Source organism: Bos indicus x Bos taurus, chromosome 9 (genome assembly GCF_003369695.1).
Source record: "Bos indicus x Bos taurus breed Angus x Brahman F1 hybrid chromosome 9, Bos_hybrid_MaternalHap_v2.0, whole genome shotgun sequence".
Taxonomy (NCBI): domain Eukaryota; kingdom Metazoa; phylum Chordata; class Mammalia; order Artiodactyla; family Bovidae; genus Bos; species Bos indicus x Bos taurus.
The window spans coordinates 42893338-42918122 of record NC_040084.1 but is presented as its reverse complement, the minus strand read 5'-3'; the positions used below and the strand labels follow the sequence as shown (position 1 = coordinate 42918122).

General features: G+C 38.1%; 1 protein-coding gene across 4 annotated transcripts in view; it reads right to left on the bottom strand.

Moving 5' to 3' along the window:
- PDSS2 (decaprenyl diphosphate synthase subunit 2) overlaps positions 1–24785 on the bottom strand; it is a 285071-nt gene that overhangs the window by 64551 nt on the left and 195735 nt on the right. For all 4 annotated transcript variants that reach the window (XM_027551287.1, XM_027551288.1, XM_027551285.1 and 1 more), the window contains 2 exons: positions 4672–4845; positions 3162–3293 (listed from right to left, as the gene is read on the bottom strand). In XM_027551287.1, coding sequence (XP_027407088.1) covers positions 3162–3293; positions 4672–4845 — 306 coding nt within the window. The remainder of the gene's footprint in view (positions 1–3161; positions 3294–4671; positions 4846–24785) is intronic.

Genomic DNA, 24785 nt, shown 5'->3' with positions numbered 1-24785 from the left:
TGGGGGGGCATGTATGAGTACTTGAGTTGGTAAGAAACCTTGTTTTCTTGACAGCCCAGCCCAAGTGCCAGATGTGACTAGAGCCTCCAAATGATTCCAGTTTCCAGCATCACTGAATCACCTCCAGCTTGTGAGTCTTCCCGCCCGAGGTCCCAGACATCATGGAGCAGTCATCCCCTCTGTGCACTGTCCCAATTCCATCCATGAACATAATAAAATGGTTATTATTATTATTATTTTTTTTTGGCCAGGCCATGCAGCATGTGGGATCTTAGTTCCCTAACCAGAGATCAACCCCACACCCCTTGCATTGGAAGCTCAGAGTCTTAACCACTAGACCACCAGGGAAGCCCCCTAAAATGGTTATTTTTAAGCAGTTAAGTTTTGGGGTAATGTGTCAGGTAAAAGTAGTAACTAGTACACTTAGTTTCTATGTTCCTGTCATTAATAGTTCCTAAATTCTCAATATGGCCAAGCACATTAGGGGATCATCAGTTCCATGTTTTCCTTAGAGATATTTCTTCTGGACATCTCTGTCCTCTTGTTCCAATGTGGCTTGGATGCAGAGCCATCAGCGAGGACTTGCTTGGAGGAGAGATAGTATAGCATGCTGCTGTATTTAAGGATATGGGTCCTGTAGTCGGCTGCCTGAGTTTGCATACTGGCTCCATCACTTGCCAGCGCTGTGTGACTGCGCTCAAGTTAATCTCTCTTTGCCTCAGGTTTCTCATTAGAACGGTAGGTGGCACACAGCAAGTGCTCTTATCGTTGGCATTCTTCTTTCTTGTTGTTTATTACTCTTCCTTTCAGTGTCCTGGGAATTCCTATCACTTCACACCTATGGCTGATGCCCTAGTTCCTAAACTCCATGCCTTTTTCTTTTTTGGTTACTCCCTTGATAGAATATATAACCGGTTCCCTAAAAAAAAATGCTTAGGAGGTTTTCTGAAATGCTGTTTTAAGTTGTCTTTATTTAATATCACATTTGCTAGTACGACTGGCATAAAATTCTAAGTTGGAAATAATTTCTCTTTGAATGTTGAAGTTATTACTTCACTGCCTTGAAGCTTTCAGTGTCAGCACTAAGACAATTCTAACTCTTGATCCCTTGTACATTGGTATTTCTTTTTCTTTCTGGAAGTATTAGGATCTCTTCTTTATCCCCACTGTTTCACAATTTGATAATGATAGTACTTGGTGTCGGTCTTTTAAAATTCATAATTTAGAGTACCATTTCAATTTGGAGACACCTTCAGGTCCCTCAATTCTTAGAATTTTTCTTTTCTTTAATCCTTTGTTAATTTTTTCATCTTCATTTTCAGTTTTCTCTTTCTGGGACTCATCATAGATGTAAGATCTTTCAATTGGTCCTCTAATTTTCTTACCTTTTCTATTTTCCTATTGTCTTTTTAGTCAGTTTTCTGGGGATTTTCTTATTTATTTATTCTACTCTTCTGATTTTTTTTTTAAATCTACTTTCATATTTTTATACTTTATAATTCTGATTTCTTATTTTTGAATTGTCCCATTTTACATATCACCTGTTCCTTTTATTTTAAATGATTTTATTTATTTCTTTATTTTTGGCTGTGCTGGGTCTTCATTGCTGTGAAGGCGTTTCTCTAGTTGCAGCAAGCGGGGGCTACTCTCAGGTTGCCACACGTGGGCTTCTCATTGCAGTGGCTTCTCTTGCCGTGGAGCACAGGCTCTAGAGCACACGGGCTTCAGCAGTTGTGGCGTGCGGGCTCAGCAACTGCAGTTCCCAGGCTCCGGAGCACAGGCTCATAGTTGTGGCCCCTGAGCTTAGTTGCTCTGTGGCATGTGGGATCTTCCTGGATCAGGGTTTGAACTTGTGTCTCCTGCACTGGCAGCCAGATTCTTTACCACTGAGCCACCAGGGAAGCCCACCATATCACTTGTTCTTATTTCATGGATTTATTATCTTATCTCACTGAATATATTGATTACAGTACATTTGAATTTTTGTTTTTTCCTTGCACTGTCTCTGTTTCCTTTTTTTTTTTTAATCAGTTAGCTTTTGACTCATTCTTTCACGGCAGAGGCTGCTCTGAAATGCCCAAGGGTCCTTTATTAGCTATTCTACTTCAGTTGGATAGTTCTGTGCCCTTGGACACTCCGAGGCTTGTCAACTGTTGGACCTCACTGTAAAGCAGTTGGTTAGGGACACGGCATGTTTACTGAGGGAGCCCCAAATGTCCACATCTGCAGGGCTTTTCCTCTGAGTTTGACAGTTTCTCCAGAAAGGAATCCTCTCGTTTTCTACCTGGTGAATATGAGGAATTTTAAGCTGGCTGTTGGCATTTTGAGATCTGTTACAGAGGAGAGGTGGGAGAGGGAAAATCTTATTTTTCCAAAAGCAGGTATCTCTGCTCTCTCTGCTTTACGTATGTTATCTACCTCCACCTCAACTGGGCCTGGTTCCCCAGGCTGTGTCTCAGATTAACCCAATCAATTAGAACCACCAAGTTAAATAAATTCCATGAAGCTCTGGATAAAAGGCCAAGAACTTTTAAAACCAGAGTTTCTGGATTAAAAAAAATCCAAAAAAGTTTCCTCTCATCTTCCATACCGTCTCTCTCTCACACAAAAGTAGAAAATTTACCCAATTCAAGTTCCTTAACTCCTCCTACTTAACTACACTTTTTTTTTCCTTTCTTTCTTCTTTGATAATGCCTCAGAACTTGAGTATTCAGGGTCCAAGATTGTTTTAAAATAACCCAATGAGCTGACAGACGGAGCTCCTGGAATTCTGCAGCTTGTGCTAGAGTCTACAGATGGGAAATTGCTGTCAGTTAAAGGGTAGTGCTATTACCATAGCCCAATTTTTGAAAGCCTTTAGGAAAAAAAATCATCTGAGTTAATTAGCATTCACCACAGGCACTAGTTTTGTATTACAGTATTCTATAAACTCAAATAACAAGAAAATACAGTACTGTAGTCTCTAACTTTTAACTAACATTTAACTCTCAAAAATTGTATATTATAAAGTAAGAATTTTACCTGTTACATGAATAAGCTCTTATATGACTGATCTATATGCTCTATATGACTACTGCTCTTAGATCGTCATAAAATATGAGTTATGTTTTAAAATTAACTAAATACTATTGGTATCTAAAATAAAAGCAATTTCATTTTACCTCTCTGATCTGCTTTATCCACAAATCTCTTCCAAGAAACTCCTGGTGTAAGACTACAGGAGCTGAGTTTAGATTAAAAGTCAAGGAGTCACCGGTCTTTTCTTTAATAAAAGGCAGGAGATCAGAATTTATCTAGAAAGAGTAGTCAAAGAGTTAAATCAGTAAATGCATATACTTTGGCATGTTTCAATCATATTCAGAAAGCACCAATTATAGTGTGAAAAATAAAGCTTAAGGAACAATTTTTAAATGTACCGTAATAAGCAAAAGAACAGCTCATATGATTAACAATAATCTTAAAAAAATTTTTTTAAATAGTTTTTCCCTAAAATATCCCTTTTTTATTTAAGTTTATTTTCCTTTTTAAGTTTAAGCTAAGTATTTAGAAATTATATTAATATATTAATAAACTAATCAATGATTTAATAAAGTACATAAAAACTCATCTGGAAATATTACATATTTCCCCCTTCTTATGAGCTGTTTAAGCAGCATCTAAGAAATACATACTAAATGGAATTTAAAATAACATATACATAGATATAACAATGGAGAAGGTGATGGCACCCCACTCCAGTACTCTTGTCTGGAAAATCCCATGGCCGGAGGAGCCTGGTAGGCTGCAGTCCATGGGGTTGCGAAGAGTCAGACATGACTGAGCGACTTCACTTTCACTTTTCACTTTTTATGCATTGGAGAAGGAAATGGCAACCCACTCCAGTGTTCTTGCCTGGAGAATCCCAGGGACGGGGGAGCCTAGTGGGCTGCAGTCTATGGGGTCGCACAGAGTTGGACACGACTGAAGCGACTTAGCAGCAGCAACAGACATAACAATATAACAGCTAATCTCAAGACTTTTTTTTAAATTTAATTTTATTTTTTAACTTTACAATATTGTATTGGTTTTGCCATATATCAACATGAATCCACCACAGGTATACACGACTTTTTTTAAAATTTATTTTTAATTGGAGGATAACTGCTTTACAGTGTGTGGTTTCTGCTGCACAATGTGCATCGGGCACAAATACACATATATCTCCTCTCTCTTCAACCTCCCTCCTTTAAGACATTTTATATTTCAGTTATTGGAATTAAAGCTTTCAATTTTACTCCATATATTTCTAAATTTCATTAACTTTCCACAATATGTTTTACATAGGAACTATACGGAAACTGTAACAAAAACGCAAATATTCTTGCATTTTGTTACTAGCAACATTACATGTTATTTAATAATTTGCAATAATTCTTTCAAAAACCTTTCAGGTGGTAAGAAAAGACAAACATCACAAATATGGCTTAAGTAAGCTCTAGCTTTCTATCAAAATTATGCAGTGCTCACTAATCATACTGTTTATATTACATAATAATCACCATGAACAATAGATTTTATGTACTCAGTAAACAGTTTCTGATATATAAAAGCAGTTTATTAAATGGTAAAAGGCTTCTTGTGTATCATTTTAGCTATTTAAATACTGAAAAAACAGAAATGGTGTGCAAATACCTTATGACTCATAGCCATGTGCTTCCCATACTGAAATGCCATATCCTGAACCTCAGCATCATGCTTTGCTAATTCCATTGCAGCTTGGCAGCTCTTTGCTAGTAAGGCACCATGGGAGAGAAAAGTCTGCTCCTTCCAAGTCGATATTCCAATATCATCTGTGATACGATTTTCCTAAAAAAATGCAACAAAAGCCAAGATTAAAAAGATTTTAGGAGTAATTTAATTGTTTCGGTTTTTGAAAAGCAAGTGTTAAGAAATGAACTATTGGGATGTCCCTAGTGATCCAGTGGCTAGGACTCTGTGCTCCCAATGCAGGGGACCGAGGTTTGATCACTGGTCAGGGAAATAGATCCCACGTGCCCCAACCCAGGGTTTGCATGTTGCAACTAAGGATACTATGAGTCGCAACTAAGACCTGGCACACTCAAATAATTTCTTTTTTTAAAAAAGAAACGAACTATTTAAAACACTCAGGTTATCACAAGAAGACAGAACTGAAGGATGTTGACACTCACCTCCACCTGAAGGGAACTAAGGAGGTGGGAACTGTTTTTTAGGGTAATTGAAAAAAATGAAAGAAATGTTGAAGCAAATTTTATGTTGAACTAAGGAATTTCTATTAAAATATACTTTAGGGGAACTCCCTGGCAGTCCAGTGGTTAGGGCTCTGCGCTTCCAGTGTTGGGGACTCAGGACAGATCCCTGGTCAGAAAACTATGGTTCCACAAGCCACATGGCAAAAACAGACAAAACAAATTTTAAAAATGATATAAAAAGTATGTATTTGTAGATCTCTATCTATATTTCTCTCTATATATACTTACAGGATAAGGCAAAAATATTAATAGAAACTTAAACCTTCAAACTAACTCTTCTATATTTGTATCAGTTCTTAATTAAGTGCTAGTATTCCAAGATACAGGAATCCTATTTAACTTGTGTTAAAATGTCAAGGGCATAATGAAGGAACTGCATCCTCTTATAACCAGGTAGACAGAAAAATCAGAGGAGGTAACCCATTATTATAACGGAGTATGATTAAATCACACTATTCAACAAAGTTTATTCCCATAAGAAGAAAAAAGGTATAAGGGAAGATATAATTGTAGTTTATTTAATTTCATCTTTTTACATTACAAAAATTACAGTAGTGTCTTTAAGTAAGCATACACAAACCTACTGACTCTAGACCAGTGATGTCAAATAAAAATATAATGTATATACCTCATATGCAATTAAAAATTTGCTAGTAGCTACATTAAAAAAGAGAAAAGAAATACAGGTGGCATTAATCTTAATGACATTTTATCTCCTTATATATCTAAAATATTACTAAAACATAGAATCAATATTAATAATCATATACAATCATACATAATCATAATTACTATTAAAATATTTTATATTCTTTTTATACTAAGTCTTTTATACTAAGTGTGTATTTTCCACTTATAGCATATCACCAGTGACATTTCGAGTACTCAACAGGTACAAGGAGTTGGTGGCTATCCTAGTGGACAGCTCTACTTTAGGCAGCGAGCTCCCTGAGAAGAATGATGAAGCCATATGTAGAACAAAGCTCATTTCACAGTGTTTCTTTGAAACCTCAAACTAACTAGAAAGCACCCATTAATCCAGAAAGATGAATGAACCTAAACACTTTACTTCCTGCTGCCCATACTGCAATCCTTCTTCTTCCACCATTATGTGGTGACAAAATAAAAAACAGTAAGAAAACTTAAACAGAGAGGTCATTGAAAAATGACCTCAGATTTAGCCCCACCTCTTTCACCACGCTGAAGGGAATCTTCAACCATCGGTCAGATCAAATTCTCAATTTTATATGCTTTTAAACAAAAAGAGAGTTCCACTTATAGCAACAGTTACAAATATGCAACCTACTATTGTGTAATAATCAAAAAAGCCACACAGGGAGAAACAGTGCATAGACTGCTTCATAAAACATTACAGACAAATAACAGCATTTAATTTTAGAAATTTGAGAATGGATTTTAAAATGTACAAAGTTAATATATCATATTAATAGCCTAGATAAAAACCATATTATCTCTCCAGATATACTAAAGATGAATTCTACAAAATTCTATTCTTGATGGGAAAAAAAAGCACTTACTAAAATATGTATTTTTTAAATGTATATACTGCAATCCTATTTCAAATACATAAATGAAGTTAGCGTGTAGAAAATTTAAATGAAACAGTACAGTAAAAATAGCAGAGAACCAAAAAAATCTAAAAAGGCAGCATACCTAAAGCATGAGAATTCATTAAAGCTTCATCTTTGGGTTTTGATTGACACTTGACGGTTGCAAATTTTGAAACAAACTTTGATATCACAATGACTATTCTGAAGAGATTCCAGCACCAGCACTAAGATTTGTACGTTCAGTTGGTTTGCAATTGACTTATTAGCCATTTACACAGTGTATAGTACAGATTTGTCACAGGACAGATCACAGTGTTAAAGGAAAGAAGAACCTTCCTGTAATGAGAAAGGATCCCCTAAATTGCACACAGCTTATGACATCCAAGATACAAGAGCATAAAAACCATCATAATATTGTGATTCCAGGAAAGACAGTTTTGGTCAGGAAGATAACCTAAGACCCTGTTTCCCATTTTAATTTCTAAAATCTCTTACAATGACAAAACTGTCACGTAGGACAGAAAGTATACAGTGCTGGGAAACATAATGTGACTCAGCACTGGTTCTGTCATTTAACACAGACGTCACGTTAATATTAGACCAAAGCACAAAATGTTTAGTGCATAAACCAGTTTCTCTTTTAAGACCTGGCATTTTTATCACAGTCTTTTATCTTACTTTGGACCACTTGTACCCAGTACTCTATCCTACTATAGACTGTTTAACTTAGTCAACAGAAACAAAAGTAATTTCTGGTGAGATTTATAGGGGACATAAACATTTATATCATTAAAGTGTCTGCATAACCAAAAGTACAATAATAAAAATGAAAATGCCTCCTGTTCCTTTTAGAAAAATAGTACTTCATAAGCTTGCTGCATTTTTATTGCCTTTACTATTGCATGACATTGAATAGTGGATAGAAAAAAAGAACTATATAGTTGAATTATGATAGCTTAATCCATCACAAATTAATCTAAAAATGAAGCTTTTAGGGGTTTCCCTGGTGGTCCAATGGCTAAGACTCTGTGCTTCCAAGGCAGGGGGCCCTGGTCTGATTCCTGGTCAGGGAACTCGATCCCAAATGCCGCCCTAAGAATTTGCACACTGCAACTAAAGATCCCAAGTGCTGCAACTAAGACCCGGGACAGCCAAATAAATAAATAAATAAATGAAGTTTCTACAGAAACAGGAACTATTTTTTGAAAGATTTATTTATTTACTTAATTTTTTCAGGCTGTGGTGGGTCTTCGTTATTGCACAAGGGTTTTCTCTAGTTGCAGGGAGCAGAGGCTACCTTTCATTGCCATGGGCAGGCTTCTCATTGTGGTGGCTTCTCCATTCTTGTGGAGCAAAGGCTCTAGGGCATATGAGCTTCAGTAGTTGCAGCAAGTGGGCTCCAGAGCACAAGCTCAGTGCTAGTGGCTCATGGGCTTAGTTGCTCCACTGCATATGGGATCTTCCTGGACCAGGGACTGAACCAGGTTCCCTCACCCTGCAAGGTGGATTCTTAACCACTGGACCACCAGGGAAGCCCAGGAACTATTTTAATAAGGGGGGAAAAATGCCCTCATTCCAGATGTGTATTTCTTTAATATGACAAGTGTGTGTGTGTGCATGCACATGAACACACATGATCACCCAAAAGTTAGCAAACACTTTATGGGGAAACATATGATCCTTTCTTCCTAAAATAAGGAACAGGACAGAGGTGAATACAATATCATGGCTATTTAACAAAGTAATAGAAGTGGTGAAAAACGGATAGGTGTATAAAAATTAGAAATGAAGGGTTTATCACTATTTGAAGATAATATAACTGCATATTGGGGAAAACCAAGAGACCCAACTGAAAAACTACTAAAGCAAAAAGATAATTCAGTAAGGTAGCAGATATTACATCATAAAACCTCAGTAACTTTTTAAAAATGTGCACCTTTAGACAGACAAACAATGAAACAAAATAGGAAGTCCAGGAATCAAACTACACATAGGAATTTAATATATTTTAGGGAAAAGTTGGACTTTTTAGTAAATGGCGCTGGAATAACTGAACAACCTTCTGGGAAAAACAACACTGATCTGCATTTCACACAATTTATCAGGATAAACTCCACATAGTAAAAATAAAAACAAAAGAACCACAGACAATAACTGAAGACAAAAGACAATAAGGAAAAGTATTGGATTTGCCAAAAAAGGTCATTTGGGTTTTCCCATATGAAATTAAAAGACGCTTACTCCTTGGAAGGAAAGTTATGACCAACCTAGATAGCATGTTCAAAAGCAGAGACATTATTTTGCCAACAAAGGTTCGTCTAGTCAAGGCTATGGTTTTTCCTGTGGTCATGTATGGATGTAAGAGTTGGACTGTCAAGAAGGCTGAGCGCCAAAGAATTGATGCTTTTGAGCTGTGGTGTTGGAGAAGACTCTTGAGAGTCCCTTGGACTGCAAGGAGATCCAACCAGTCCATTCTGAAGGAGATCGGCCCTGGGATTTCTTTGGAAGGAATGATGCTAAAGCTGAAACTCCAGGACTTTGGCCACCTCATGTGAAGAGCTGACTCATTGGAAAAGACTCTGATGCTGGGAGGGATTGGGGGCAGGAGGAGAAGGGGACGACAGAGGATGAGATGGCTGGATGGCATCACTGACTCGATGGATGTGAGTTTCAGTAAACTCCGGGAGTTGGTGATGGACAGGGAGGCCTGGCGTGCTGCGATTCATGGGGTCGCAAAGAGTCGGACACGACTGAGCGACTGATCTGATCTGATAACAGCTTAACAGGAAAATCCGAACAACTTTTTTGGCCAATCAAATATTTGCATTTCCTATCACAGATGAATGACAAATCTTCCTATGGTTGGCTAATCATGGTCCCCCACAAAGACAGCCACATCCTAATCCCTAGAGTCTGTGAATGTCACCTTACATGGTAAAGGGGACTTTGCAGTTCTGATTAAACTTAGGATCTTCAGTTCAGTTTGGTTCAGTTGCTCATTCATGTCTGGCTCTTTGCAACCTTATGGACTGCAGCATGCCAGGCTTCACTGTCCATCACCAACTCCCGGAGATGGAGGAATTATCCCATAACTGGATGAGCCTAATGCAGTCAAAAGAATCCTCATAAAAGGGAAGTAGCAAGGATAAAAAATGGAGGATGAAGCCACAAACCAAAAAAATGAAAGTGAAGACTAGAAAGGGTAAGGAAAGGGATTCCCCCTAGAGGCTCCAGAAGGAATGGAACCCTGACAACATCTTGATTTGGGGGCTTCTGATCAAAAATACCCACACTTTCCATCTCCTTAAGGCTTCACTCAGTGTTGGTGAGGCTGTAAAGAGACAGACCTATCAAATATGACTGGTAGGAGTGGAAACTGGATAGAAATTTTGTAATTTCTTTCACAATTACAAATGTATTTGCCCTGTGACCTGTCAGTCCTACTTCCAGGAATTAATCCTTCATATAAGCCCCCACACTTGTGAAATTAAATACATACAAGGTTAGGGTCTAATGTTCATCCAGCTGCCTGGGTGATCCTTTTAAAACATAAGCCAGACAGAAGCATACTGGCATTTGTGCTGAACAATCCAGGCCTGTTCCTCCTCAGGCCTCTGTGCCCAGTAAATAGAACACATCCAGTTCAAATATCACTTCTTTAAGAAGCATTTGCAAACACCCCCAACATATACTTTCCTCTTTAAACAAACATAACCTTATGCATATTTCAAAACAGTTCTTAATTCTCTATGAATTGTATGCCTGCTTATTTGCTTGTTTCCTTAAGGACTGGATATAGTGTTAGTCACCTTCACCATTTTTAATCATTTAGGCCATATTTAACTTTCAACAAATGCTTGTTAAATGAACAAAAATATGTTTATCTATTACATTAAGTAATTTTGTGTTCTTTTAAACAATTTAAAAGTTAATGAGCAGATATGTCTATTCAATGGAATGCTACTGTGCAAAAAAAGAGAAGGAAGTGCTGACACCCACTATACCATGGATGAACCTCAAAAGCACGATGCTCAGTGAGAGAAGCCATCCATGAGACCACATACTGTATGATTTTATTCTTATGAAATGGAGGTTAGTGGTTGCCTGGTCCGGGGTGGGAACTGTAAATGGCCATGAGGGAGCTAATGAGGTGTGTGAGAAAATTTCTAAAATTGATTTATGGTGATGATTGTATTACTTGATAAAGTTACTAAAAATTACTAACTGTAATTTTGAAATGGGTTAAACTTTTTTCTTGGGCTCCAAAATCACTGCGGATGGTGACTGCAGCCATGAAATTTAAAGACGCTTGCTCCTTGGAAGAAAAGCTATGACAAACCTAGATAGCATATTAAAAAGCAGAGACATCACTCTGCTGACATATAGTCAAAATATGTCAAAGCTGTAGTATAGTCCGTATAGTCAAAGCTACAGTCAAAGCTACATCCAGCAGTCATGTATGGATGTGAGAGTTGGACCATAAAGAAGGTTGAGTGCAGAAGAATTGATGTTTTGAATTGTGGTGTTGGAGAAGACTCTTGAGAGCCCTCTGGACAGCAATGAGATCAAATCAGTCCATCCTAAGAAATCAATCCTGAATATTCATTGGAAGGACTGATGCTGAAGCTGAAGCTCCAATACTTTGGTAACCAGCTGCAAAGAGACAACTCATTAGAAAAGACCCTCATGCCAGGAAAGATTGAAGGGAGGAGGAGAAGCAGAGGACAGAAGACTAACTGGTTGAATGGCATCACCAACTCAATGGACATGAGTTTGAGCAAACTCCAGGAGATGGTGAAGGACAGGGAAACCTGGTGTACTGTAGTCCACAGGGTCCCAAAGAGTTGAACACAACTAAGGGACTGAACAACAATTTTATGATATGTAAGATTTATCTCAATAAAGCTGCTAAAAAAGAAAAAAGGGTAATGAATATAAAATTTTACATTTCTTGGTCTCAAATGCTTAAATTATCATTTAAGAAATTAATTTTTTGTGGCTTGTATACCATCCTCATTTATTCATATAACATTTATTTAGTTTCTGAGTTAGATTCTTTGTAAAGTAATATAAATACGAATATATTTATTAATAAATAGCCTGTTCTCAAGAAACTCACAATCCAGGTATGGCATCTATATATCTATCTCTATGTGAATATTAATATAATAGATAAATTATCTGATAGAGTTCTATCTCAGAATAATTCTTGGAAGATTTCCAATAAAAGATTCAGTTTTATATTTTCCTTACTGTGATTGACATTTTATTATTCATCACTTTACATTTTTAATGCAATAGTACACAGTCACTGAAAATACTCAGCAAATTCAGATAACCAAGAAATAATTAATGTATAGTCTTTTGAAATCTGCTATTGTAAGTTAATCATGTCATAAATCAGTAATTCCATTCTAAATTAATCAGAAAATTTATTCCCTGAATATTAAATTACTACCTGTCGTGAACTTGGTTACAAATGAAACAAAGCCCCTCCATCCATTTCTGTCAGCTTGCCATGTATACATTAAGAGAGCATGCTTTATTACAAAGGAAAAGTTAACGCACAATTTTTGATGTGGTTTAATAATCATATCCGAATTAGTATCTTCATACATCAGATATATAGAATTGATATGAAATGAATGAATGCAGTCAGAGTAAATGAGATTCAGATATACTTACAGCATCAACTTACATTTGTGCAATTTACAGAAGGAAGATACATACAGTTGATATTCACTGTTGATGGGATTTTCTCTTTTTCAGAAAGATAATATATGTCAACATACCTACTGAATGACTGTCAGACTGAAGTATATTAATTTAAAAATGTAGGTTTCTTATTCATTGTAACCTGACCTTTTTGCTCAAGTAAGGCTAGTTTCAAAAACACAACCTGAAGCTTGCAAGGTGTTTCCCAAGATAGTGGCACTGGGTTTCCTCAGATACAATGTTCTGCTCTGCTGCTGAGCTGTCTGCGGGACATGCACTTTAAGTTGCTTTCCTAATGGTAGTAATGCATTTGTATATACCTATTTACATGAGATCAAAGTGTATTTTGTAAAGTGGCTGCTGCTTGGGATTAAAGGTCTAGTCCATGGTCACAGAACAAAGGCAAGCTAACTGACCCAGGAAGATGTCCAAGCCCCAACCAGAACCTGCCAAGTCAAACTTTCAGAAGAGTGATAAGGGTACTTTAAAGAAAGAATGCAAATATTTCCTGTTTCATGCTTCCTACTTCAGATTCATATACTAAGCTGCTACCTTTATAATTTACCTTTAAAATATATTTATGCAGCATAAATTTGGGTTTGGTGAGAGATCACATTCTCTAACGTCACATTTTACCATCTTAAATGTCTGGTTTGAATTAGCCTCTTCACCTATTTTAAGAAGCTAAACAAGAGCCAAAATGTTTATCAGCCTAATTGAAAAAAATATTATTTGGCTGTGCTGGTTTTAGTGACAGCAGGCGATCTCTCAGTTGCAGCATGTTGGACCTAGTTCCTGACCAAGGATTGAACCTGGGCCCCTGCATTGCGAGTGCAGAGTCTTAGTCACTGGACCAACAGGAAAGTCCCTACTAGCCTTTTTAAAAAAAAAAAAAAAGGCAAGGAAAATTTTAATAAAGACTCTCTAAATTTAGGGATAAGAAGGAAGCAAAGGGGAAAACAGAATCTCCTATTTCCTGGGAGCCAACAATATATGATGACACTTCCATGTTCATTATTATATTAGCACTTAGATTCTATCTTGTTTAATATGTAATAGAAATACTTAAAAATATCTTCAATAGTTTAAAAAGTAGGTTTATATATGAGTAAATGACATGTTTCATTGATGTATCAACAAAGAATTTTAAACCTATAATTAAGTCTTCTAATAATATAAATTAAAAGTTCCAAGAATCCAAAGCATGTAAGTAACAAGATTAGAAACAGTACATATCATAGTATTTTTTTTTCAGGAATCTTGAGGATCTGATCTGATGTAAATCATGGGAGAGAAACTGATAAGATGTGATAAGTGTATAACTAAAGTCTGTTTTAAGAAGTGCTTCTATATAATAAAGTATTAAGCTTTTCCTCACACATTAGAGAGCAGGGTTGTCAGGGAATTTAAATGTCAGGAATTCTTTGGTCTAGGGCTAGCCAGCCCCTTCCTGTACTCCCCACCAGTCAGTTCTTGCTGAGATGAATGGGAATGATTCTGATGAAGAAGGGTCAGGATGGAGAAGGAAGACTTGACAGCTCAAATTCTCCAGCAAGGGGTAGCCTTCAGATGGGGAAAGCTTTGAATAGCTAGAGGGCAGCAGATAGTCTTCCGAGGGGTTGCTTAGAGGGGCAGTAGGGAATGCTGATTGATTAATTCTTTGAGATAAGCAAAGAGCACCAAAGGGAAACTTGGCTTGCTTTGAGATGTACAGTATATGACGGTGTTTGACATACCATGTAAATGTGCAGCAGATGCAGTTTAATTAATTTTTTGTGTGTGCTTACTATGCCAGGCATATTTAATTAATTTTTGTGTGTGCTTACTATGCCAGGCATCATAGATTTGAGAATTAGGTATTCCCCCTTGACCTTTAGAAGAAGTTCAGCAAGGGAGAAAGACAGTATTTAGGAAACAGTTTGGTTTTATGAAAAGAAAGCTATGCTTACAGTATAGAGAAGGGAGTGACTAGTTTTACCAAGGAAGGCTTCAGTGTGAGAACTATTAGCTGAATCTGGTTCTGAATAATAACCTGGAATTAACCAGGAAAATAAGGTATGAATGCCTTTAGGGCACCAGTATTAGTTCTATATTGCTGAAGCAGACAGTGGAAAAAGGAGGTGAAGGACAAGACTAGTTAGGTAGGTAAGAGGTCCAGAGGGTTGTATCTTATTATTTAGGTGCTAGGAGACTGACTTCAGCAGGAAATTATATGACTACATGTGCAATCACATGGGCTGCTTCAGAGGCAGTTTGGACTGGAGGGGCAACAACTGGGATATCCATTAAGGGTGAAGTTATACTCCAGGTGAGCAGGATGACATAAAGTGGTAGCCAGTGGGAAATGAGAGGCTTGACCGTCATTCATCAAGGATCTACTTTCCTCTCCCTCCTTACTAACGAACCCTAATTTTGTTCAGGCAGTCACTGCTGTTGCCAACGATTAATTTAGGAATGGGCATGTGGTCCAATTTTAGGCAATAAGACATAAGGAAAGTCTACTGCAGAACTCCTAGAAAGAGATCCAGAAAAAAGTGGCACCTGTGGAAGGTGCTCTGTCTTGATGAGCCACACTCAGGACTACTGTAGCCAAACCACTACAAGCTTGATAATAAAGAGGACACTAGGAAGCAGAACAGAGAGGAAAAACCTTGATATCTGGAGTTCTCTTGTTAACTGTCCCTTGATGCCTGATTGCTTCTGCATGTTCAGTTAGAGTAAAATGTGTTTCCTTACTTTTATATCTATTTAATTGGATTTCCCATTCTTTGGCAACTGAAAGCATTTCCATGAATTAATTCTTTCCTTAAGATGAAAAATGTTTATACTATATAAAGTCTGCATATGCCAACATTAACAAACTACTAAAACATTTTAAGAAGATTTTCCTTAGGATGGAGTATTCATTGCCACATAACAAATTACCCACAAACACAGCATCTTAAAACAACAAACACTTATTATCTCAGAGTTTCTGAGGGTCAGGAATCTAGGAATGGCTTAGCTGGCTGGTTATGGCTCAGGATTTCCCAGGAGATTGCAGTTAAGCTGTTAGCTTGGGTTACAGTCACTTAAAGGGGCTGGACAGTCCACGCCCAAGCTCCTTCAGCTGGTTGTTGACAGTCGGTGTTAGTTCCTTGCCACCTGGGCCGCTCTGTAGGGTGGCTCACCTGACATTGTAGTTGGCTTCCCCAGAGCAAATGATCTAGTAGAGTAAGAGCACACCCAGGAGGGGAGTTCCAGAATCGTTCATACCCTATCTTGGAAGTGACACACTGTCTTTTCTGTGGTATGCTATTCGTCATACAGACCAACCTAGCACAGTATGAGAAGGAGTGAGACAAGGAATACTAGGCGGTGTGGCTCACTGGCGGCCATCTTGGAAGCTGGCTACCACAGATAGAGTCTATGATTAGAATCACTAGGTAAACATATCTGAACATTTTAAAATTTCTTAAACATTCTGCAAACTGTTTTACAGAAAGTTTCTTCTGATACGTACCTTGACCGGCTAAGTTTGAGACTGTCTTGTCACTGAGTAGAATTGTTTTACTTGTGAATTTAACAGGTGAAAAGTGGCGAAAGTGGAAAGCAATTTCATTGATTAACCAGTTGTATTTCCTCCATTTATTCGTTTATTTACTGAGTATCTTCTACATATAAGGCACTGTTTTAGGTGTTCACACCAGTGAGAAAACCAGAGCATCCTTGCATTCATAGTTTATAGTCTAGAAGGGAAGTCAGACAATCATAACCACACAGATAAACATGTAACTCCAAACTGAGACATTTTTAATGGGGAAAATGAACATACTTTTATGACAACAGCACTAAGAGTACCTGACTGAGACTGAGGCTTTCGGGAACTGTTTCCGTGAGGAAGTGACACTGGAGCTGACACAGGAAGGATGAATAAGGGATAATTTAGTAAAAGTAAAGAGGTACACAAGGATTGCATAGTAGGTTGCAAGGACTGCACATACAAAAGAGAATGGTAAGTCTGAGGTAGGAGAGAGGCTCTTGGGGCTGATATGTAGACAGTGAGGGTTCAAATGGTAAGACGAGAGTCTGGAGGGATAGACTGGGTCAGATTATGCAGGGTTTTCTGGGTCACGTTCAGGATTTCAGTATTTATCCACAGAGTGATGGGATGTTACTGGGGGTTGAGATGAAGGCACCACAGCATCAGATTTGCATTTTGAGATCTCTGGTGGTATGGAGAAAGACTAGTGGATGGGAGAATTGTAAACATGGAGGTGAAGGAAGAAGTTATAGGAATTGCTCAGGCCAGAGAGGATGACATTGTGGACCATGCAAAAGCGGGAGGCATGGGGTAAAGCTAGACTGCAGCTTGTGCCATCGATGGTGGGCCAGTGAGGGCATCAACAAGGTATTGCCCTTTTTGTTTTTTTCAAACTTTAAACTTTTAATGTTGTTTTGGGGTATAGCCAATCAACAATGTTGTGGTAGTTTCAGGTGAACAGCGAAGGGACTCAGCCTTACATATACATGTATCCATTCTCCCCCAAACCCCCTCCCAGCTACTGCTCTTGACTTCTTATGGACCGGATATATGTGTCCCTGCAAAATTCACAAGTTGAAGTCCTAACTGCCAGTGTATTTAGGGTAAGGAAGTAATTAAGGTTAAATGAAGTCATAAGAGTGTGGATGAATGTTCTTATAAGGAGAGATACCAGAGAGCTTGCTGGGCTCTCTACCACGTGAGCACACAGTGAAAAGACAGTCATCTGAAAACCAGGAAGACAGTTCTCATCAGAAACCAAATTTCTAGAACCTCCATCTTGGACTTCTCATTTCCAGAACTGTTAGTAAATAAATTTCTGTCATTTAAGTCAATTCAGGCCGTGATATTTTGGTATGGCAGCCAGAGCTGACTAGAGCAACTGACTTCTCTCTAAACCTTAGAATTCAATCAGTGAAGTTTTGAAAGTATATTTATACTGTTCCTCCCAACATCTTTTCAGCACTGTCTTAACAACAAGCACATAGAAAAGATCTGTAGTCTAGTTATCTATTTCTGTATAGCAAACCAACCCAAAAATTAGTGGCAAAAACCAACAACCATTTTACTATGATCACAGATCCTATGGGTCAGGAATTCAGGAAGAGAACAGAGAAGATCTGACTCTGCTTCATGATGTCTGGGGTCTCAGCTGGGAAGACCTAAAAAAGCTGGGGATGAATCTAGCCCCAGAGGGTTGGGGCTAGAACAGCTGAACTACCCGGGATCTACTTCCAATAAAATGGCTTATTGACCCATACATCAACCAGGCACACCTGGGATGGATGACTGGAGCCCTTATTCAGTCTCTCACTCATGGCGCTTAGGTTCTGAGGTGGGGAGTGGGGAGAGGGAGTGTTTCAAGAGAGTGAGTATTCTAAGAGACCCTTTCCTGGCACAGACTGAGAATTCAGGTAGTGTCACTTCTACTGTACTCTGATCGAATGAGGGGCTCACAATCCTACTGAGGTTCAAGGGAAAGAGTCATAGATCCATACCATTTGATGGGAAGTGATGGGAGGAAAGATAAAGAATTTGAGGCCTTTTATTGTTTGTTCTTAACTACCATAGTCTACCGCTGAAGAGGGTGCTGAGGAAACCAACTTGCTTTCTCTGCTCTCTCCCAGTTATATTTCTGGCTAAGCTGAGGATATAGGAGATGGAGTAAGGTAGTCATGGGGACAAGTGTGGTGAAGGAAACAAGCATTAAGGATGACTCATAAGTTTCTGACTTGAAAATCTGGATGAATGGTGGTGCCCTTCGTGAAGACAGAGGATAATGGAGTGGGTCTGGGGAGAAAGATCATATATCTGGTCTTATAAGTACTGAGTCTGAGATGAGTGGGATATCACCAGATGGAAATATTGAATAAGCAACAAAATATTCAGCTCCAGAGGTCAGGAGTGAACTGGGATGGAGATTACTTTGGGACTTACTGACATATAGACAGATGGTAATTGAAGGCTTGAGCTTCATTTTTTAAAAGGTCTGTTCTTGTCCTGTGATCAAAATGGTATTCTATTAAACAATTTACAAGCTTAATAGTGATGTTTCATCTCTCAAGCAAATAAACTGCCTTTTGAGATGTTTTGCTACAATAGCTGTCAGTGAGTGACCTGGAGTACCTCTAAATGGTGCACAAATTCAATTTAAACAATAAAAACATTCACCAACCATACCCACTCTAAACTTGAGAGCCTGCTTAATCAAAAAGGCCATTATATACACTTAGCTTTCTTAGTCACTAACAGCTTTTCTGCCTTCTCTATATCAACTTTTGCTTTCTCACCTTTGCCTATCTAACCTAATACTCCTATATTTGATTTCTAACATGCTTACTTCATGATACATGTGCTATTTTTTCCTTTAAATAAAAACATTTTGTGGATTAAAAAATATAGACAGCACTATTTCTTAAATGTGGTATGGGCAGCTAGGTGTTTTATTTTCATTCTTTAAACTGTATGTATCTGCCATATACACTCTTTGGTATGCTTGATACATTTCATAACAAAAAACATTTAAACTATTTTCAATAGCCTTAAATTTTTATTTGCAACAAATGATTTAAGACTATGTCTATTTTATGAAAAAAGGATGTTATTAAAATTATAGGTATTTATTATCACCACCACCAGCATCTTCAAAGTCTTGGATATGTGAGTGATATAAGCTTGAACAGATGCCCAGCAAACAATAAAACATGACATGGCCTGTTTCATTAGCTCATTAACACATGCCTTGGGTACAATATGAAAGACAGGTTGTGAGTAAATGTACCAATGAAATATACCCCAGAGTATCTTAATGCTTTTATATTCTACTCACAGTTTCACTTCTAAACCTCTTAAAATATGTATTTTTTTAAAGGTAGCTTTTACATGTATATATACTTGGGATATTTCTTACTTCAAAGAAAGATAAATAAAATTTTCCTATTTCTAATCTACAAAAGAAAACCTTCAATATGAATTCCATTCCACTTTGATGATGTTAATTAGCATCCTTGAACTCAAACTCACTGATTTCCTCTCTCTAACTAACCTCCCCGGGCCACCTTTACCCATTTTTATTGGAATAGTCTGCAAGGCCCTGAATTTCCCATCATTATTCTGTGCTTGTTTGCACATGGCACAATAATCTCTCCACAGAAAACACTGTAGTCCTCTCTGACTGCCTGAGGATTAATTATCATCATGAACAACATGGTAAATGTCCCAACCAGGAAGTACATGACCAATAAACTACTTCAGTGGAAACAAATGATCACTGATGACTTTCATCCTCAGTGCCTTAGATAGAAATTTGGGGAAAGCTTGCCCAATGTACCACACTTGATGTCATCTTTGAATTTGGATTAAAAATACCCTTTTTGGTAGTGGCAAGACACCTGGCTTCAGTCTGATTTAAAATTCATGAAGCCAAACACAGACTTGTAAGACATGGTCTTAATGAGAAGAAAAAGATCTCAAGAAAACTGAAAACATAAAAACAGACTGAAGAAAGTTGGTGCTGGCAAAAAGAAGGTGCAAATTTTGCAATGACTATCTGTGGTGATTGTGCAAATTTTTTTTATAAGAGAATATACTAGGGAAACTTCAGGAAAAGAATACAAAAAAACCCCACTATAGGTGTTTCATGAACAGTCTTGATATGAATTTCCTGCAACTCCAAATACCAAGTCTCTTCTCTTTCTAGCCAGGGGGATATTGGCTTTCCAGTTACTAAGTGAGTCCTAGCCCCTAGAAAGTAAGGCTTCGGTCCTCAGGCTAGAAGCCTACTCACCGGCTTAGCCTAGACCTTCAGGTTCCCATGGCTCCTCTGACTCTATCTGACTCCAGTTCACTATTAGAAAAGCTACCCCAGACTCAGTGGCCTCAAACAATAATCATTTATTATTGCTCATGTGTCTGTGGATCAGCTGGGATTCAGTTAATTGAGACTGGTAGCTCTGCTTCTCACTGCATGTCTCTGGACTGGCTGGAGACATCTGGTCTGCTCCAAATGTTTCTCATTCTTCTTGGACCAGCAGTCTAGCCAGGATATGTTTTTCTCATGGCAATGGCAGAGGCCCAAGAGAGCCTCCTATTGGCCAAAGCAAATCAGAGGCAAAGGGCTAAGTGTAAGAACACCCTACCCAAATGCATCACAATTACACGGCAAAGACATAGATGTATACGTTGTTGTTCATTCACTAAGTTGTGTCCAACTCTTTGTGATCCCATGAAATGCAGCAAGGCAGGCTTCCCTGTTCTTCATTATTTCCCGGAGTTTGTTCAAACTCATGTTCGTTGAGTCAGTGATGCCATCCAACCATCTCATCCTCTGGTGCCTTTGCCTTCTCATCCTGCCTTCAATCTTTCCCAGCATCAAGGTTTTCCAATAGTGGGCTCTTTGCATCAGGTGACCTAAGTATTGGAGCTTCAGTTCCAGCATCAGTCCTTCCAATGAATATTCAGGGTTGATTTCCTTTAGGGTTGACTGGTTTGATCTCCTTGCTGTCCAAGGGACTCTTCTCCAGCACCACAGTTTCAAAGTATAAATTCTTTGGTGCTCAGCTTTCTTTATGGTCCAATTCTCACATCAGGACATTTAACACTGGAAAATACCATAGCTTTGACTTTATGGACCTTTGTCAGCAAAGTAATGTCTCTGCTTTTTAATATGCTGTCTAGGTTGGTCATAGCTTTTCTTTCAAGGAGCAAGCGCCTTTTAATTTCATGGCTGCAATCACCATCTGCAGTGATTCTGGAGACCAAGAAAAAAATTCTGTCACTGTTTCCATTTTTCTCATCTACTTCCCATGAAATGATGGGACCAGATGCCATGATCTTAGTTTTTTGAATGCTGTTTTAAGCCAGCTTTTTCACTCTCCTCTTTCACTTTCATCAAAAGGCTCTTTATATCCTCTTCAGTTTCTGCCATTAAGGTGCTACCATTTGCATATCTGAGGTTGTTGATATTTCTCCAGGCAATCTTGATTCCAGCTTGTGAATCATCTAGCCCAGCATTTCGCATAATGTATTCTGCATAGAGGTTAAATAACCAGGGTGAAAATATACAGCCTTGAAATACTCCTTTCTCAGTTGGAACCAGTCCATTGTTCCATGCTCAGTTCTAACTGTTGCTTCTTGACCTGCATACAGGTTTCACAGGAGGCAGGTAAAGTGATCTGGTATTCCCATAAACATTTTCCAGTTTGTTGTGACCACACAGTCAAAGACTTGACTTCAGCACAGTCAATGAAGCTGAAGTAGATGTTTTTCTGGATTTCTCTTGCTTTTTCTATGATCCAACAGATGGTGGCAGTTTGATCTCTGGTTCGTCTGCCTTTTCTAAATCCAGCTTGTACATGTGGAAATTCCCAGTTCACGTACTGTTGAAGCCGAGCTTGAAGGATTTTGAGCATTACCTTGCTAGTATGTGATATAAGCACAATAGTAAGGTAGTTGGAACATTCTTTGGCATTGCCCTTCTTTGAGATTGGAATGAAAATTGACCTTTTCCAATCCTGTGGCCATTCCTGAGTTTTCCAAATTTGCTGGCATACTGAGTGTAGCACTTTAACAACATCATCTTTGGGGATTTAAAATAGCTCAGCTGGAACTCCATCAGCTCTACTAGCTTTGTTTGTAGTAATGCTTCCTAAGGTCCACTTGACTTCACACTCCAGGATGTCTAGTTTGAGTTGAATGACCACACCAGTGTGGTTATCCAGGTCATTAGGACCTTTTTTGTACAGTTCCTCTGTGTATTCTTGCCACCTCTTCTTCATCTCTTCTGCCTCTCTAAGGTCCTTGCCGTTTCTGTCCTTTGTTGTGCCCACTGTTGCACGAAACGTTCCCTTGGTATCTCTAATTTTCTTAAAGAGATCTCTAGTCTGAATGCGTATATTAGTTACCTATTGCTGCATAATAAATTATCTCAAACTTAGTGGCTTAAAACAATAATGAACACATTATGTTTCAGAAGGTCTGTGGTCAGGAATGGCCCAGCTGAGTGGTAGCATGGAGCTTCTCATGAAAGACCAAAAATGCTCTATTTTGTAGACAAAGAGACTCCTGTACAAATATCCTATATTTCTATTTATTGTCTATTATTTATTAAAATATATTTTTGTGCAATGCAATACATTTTATGGGAAAATGTTGTTTAGAGAGTTTTTAGCAGCAAAATAAGTACTGTGATTGTTAAACAATAGGCTAAAAGATGGTGAACATTAACTCAATTCCACAAAATAATACATAGCAAGGGAATAATAAAACAGGAGACATAAATTGCAAATCACTTTATAAATTGAGAGATAGGATACCTGCGGAATTCCTGGGCCCTTGCCCTATGCTTGTTTCTACTGCCAACAATCTTGTCTTTTGCTTCATACCTGTGTTATTTCAACACTGTTCCAGATGGTATCTCTGCTTCTGATTGCTTTGGCTTCCAATTTACGTTATTCACAGGTTCTAAATAATCTTTTTATAAAAAACTGTAGCTTATTTTCTTAATATTTATTCTTTTAAAAATTTATTTATGTGGCTATGCCAGGTCTTAATTATGGCACCCGGGATCTTCAAATTTTATTCAGCATGAACATCTTTTTTTTATTTGAGATATGTGAACTTTTAGTTGTGGTATGTAGGCTCTAGTTCCCTGACCAGGGATCCAACCAGGGCCCACTGCATTGGGGGTGCAGAGTCAGAGCCACTGCACCACTAGGGAAGTCTCTTAAAATAATCTTTATCAAAGATCTTCTCTTGTGTAAGATCCTATGATACTTTCCTTCTATATACCATTTTAAATCCAAACTCCTCAATACACATGTTCAGGATCCATTCATTCATTCATTGATTCCTCTTAAAACTATCAGCCATCCCTAGCAAAAGCCCTTTGCTCCAGCTCTGACAATAGCTTTGTCTCCATCTCAGCTTTCAAAACATAAGCATCTGATTTGTCCAGCACAGCTGCTAGTGAATAATGGGTACTCATTATGCACTTGCTGAATGAGCAGACCTTGAAAATAACTAGGTAACCTAAAACAAAATTATAACCTTCTCTTCTCAGTTCCTCTGAATCTGTGTTCAAAGTACCTTCATAATTGAGCCACATATATTTTCATAATACCTGTCTGCCTCTCTAAACTTACCTCCAACCACTCTTCTGTTCATCCACCATGTTTCAGCTGAGTGGGCCTACTTTCTATTTTCTGGATACATTAAGCTCATTCCTCTCTCAGGCCTTTTCCTAAGCTGCTTCCTCTTCTTGGAACACTTTTCCCTATTTTTTGTTATTTTTTTTTCATTCAGCTAGCTGCTTTTTGTCATTAAGATCTCAGTTTAAAATTATTTCCTCAGAGAGGACTTCCATGAACATGCACTTTAAAGTAATTCCCTCAATCCTTAACTATCGTGTCTCTCTTTTTAGTTCTACGCTGTGCAGTATCAGCTATTTCTCTTGTTCATTTATTTATGTGATTGTTTACAGTTGGCCTTTCTACAAAGATGTACACTCCATGAGAACAAAGATGTCTTATTCACTGAGCACTTATATTGCTAATGGCTGCCCATCTGGCAGATGCTCAAAGATGATGTTAAATGAATGAATAAACAAATAATGTTTATTTTCAATCTCCCAGATAATGCTCTGATCCCAACAAACCTCAACAACTTCTCTTAATTCATTTCTACTATACCTCCTAAGACTCTAGTTAAAAGAAAATTAGCTCCTCCAAAAAGCTTCCCCTGAAATACTCTTCATTCCTGATGTTGTACATTCACCTATGCATTTAGCCTATATCATAATTTGATGTGTGGTCTTCTGGGTAAATTGCTCTCCAGTGGTTCCATGCACATGTTTCTTCTCTGATCTATAGGTATCATCAGATCCCCAAGAGCATATGTCCATTTTTGTTGTAGCTTTGAGTGTTCTGGTAGCACTTAGTATGCTGTTGTAGATATAGCTGCAATTCAAGCAGGCCTTACCTGGTGGCTCAGATGGTAAAGAATCTGCATGCAATGCAGGAGACCTGGGTTCAATCCCTGGGATGGGAAGATCTCCTGGAAAATGGAATGGCTACCCACTCCAGTATTCTTGCCTGGAGAATTCCACAGACAGAGGAGTCTGGCAGGCTATAGTCCATGGGGTTGCAAAGAGTTGAACACAACTGAGTGACTAACACACACACATATGTATCATCAGATCCCCAAGAGCAT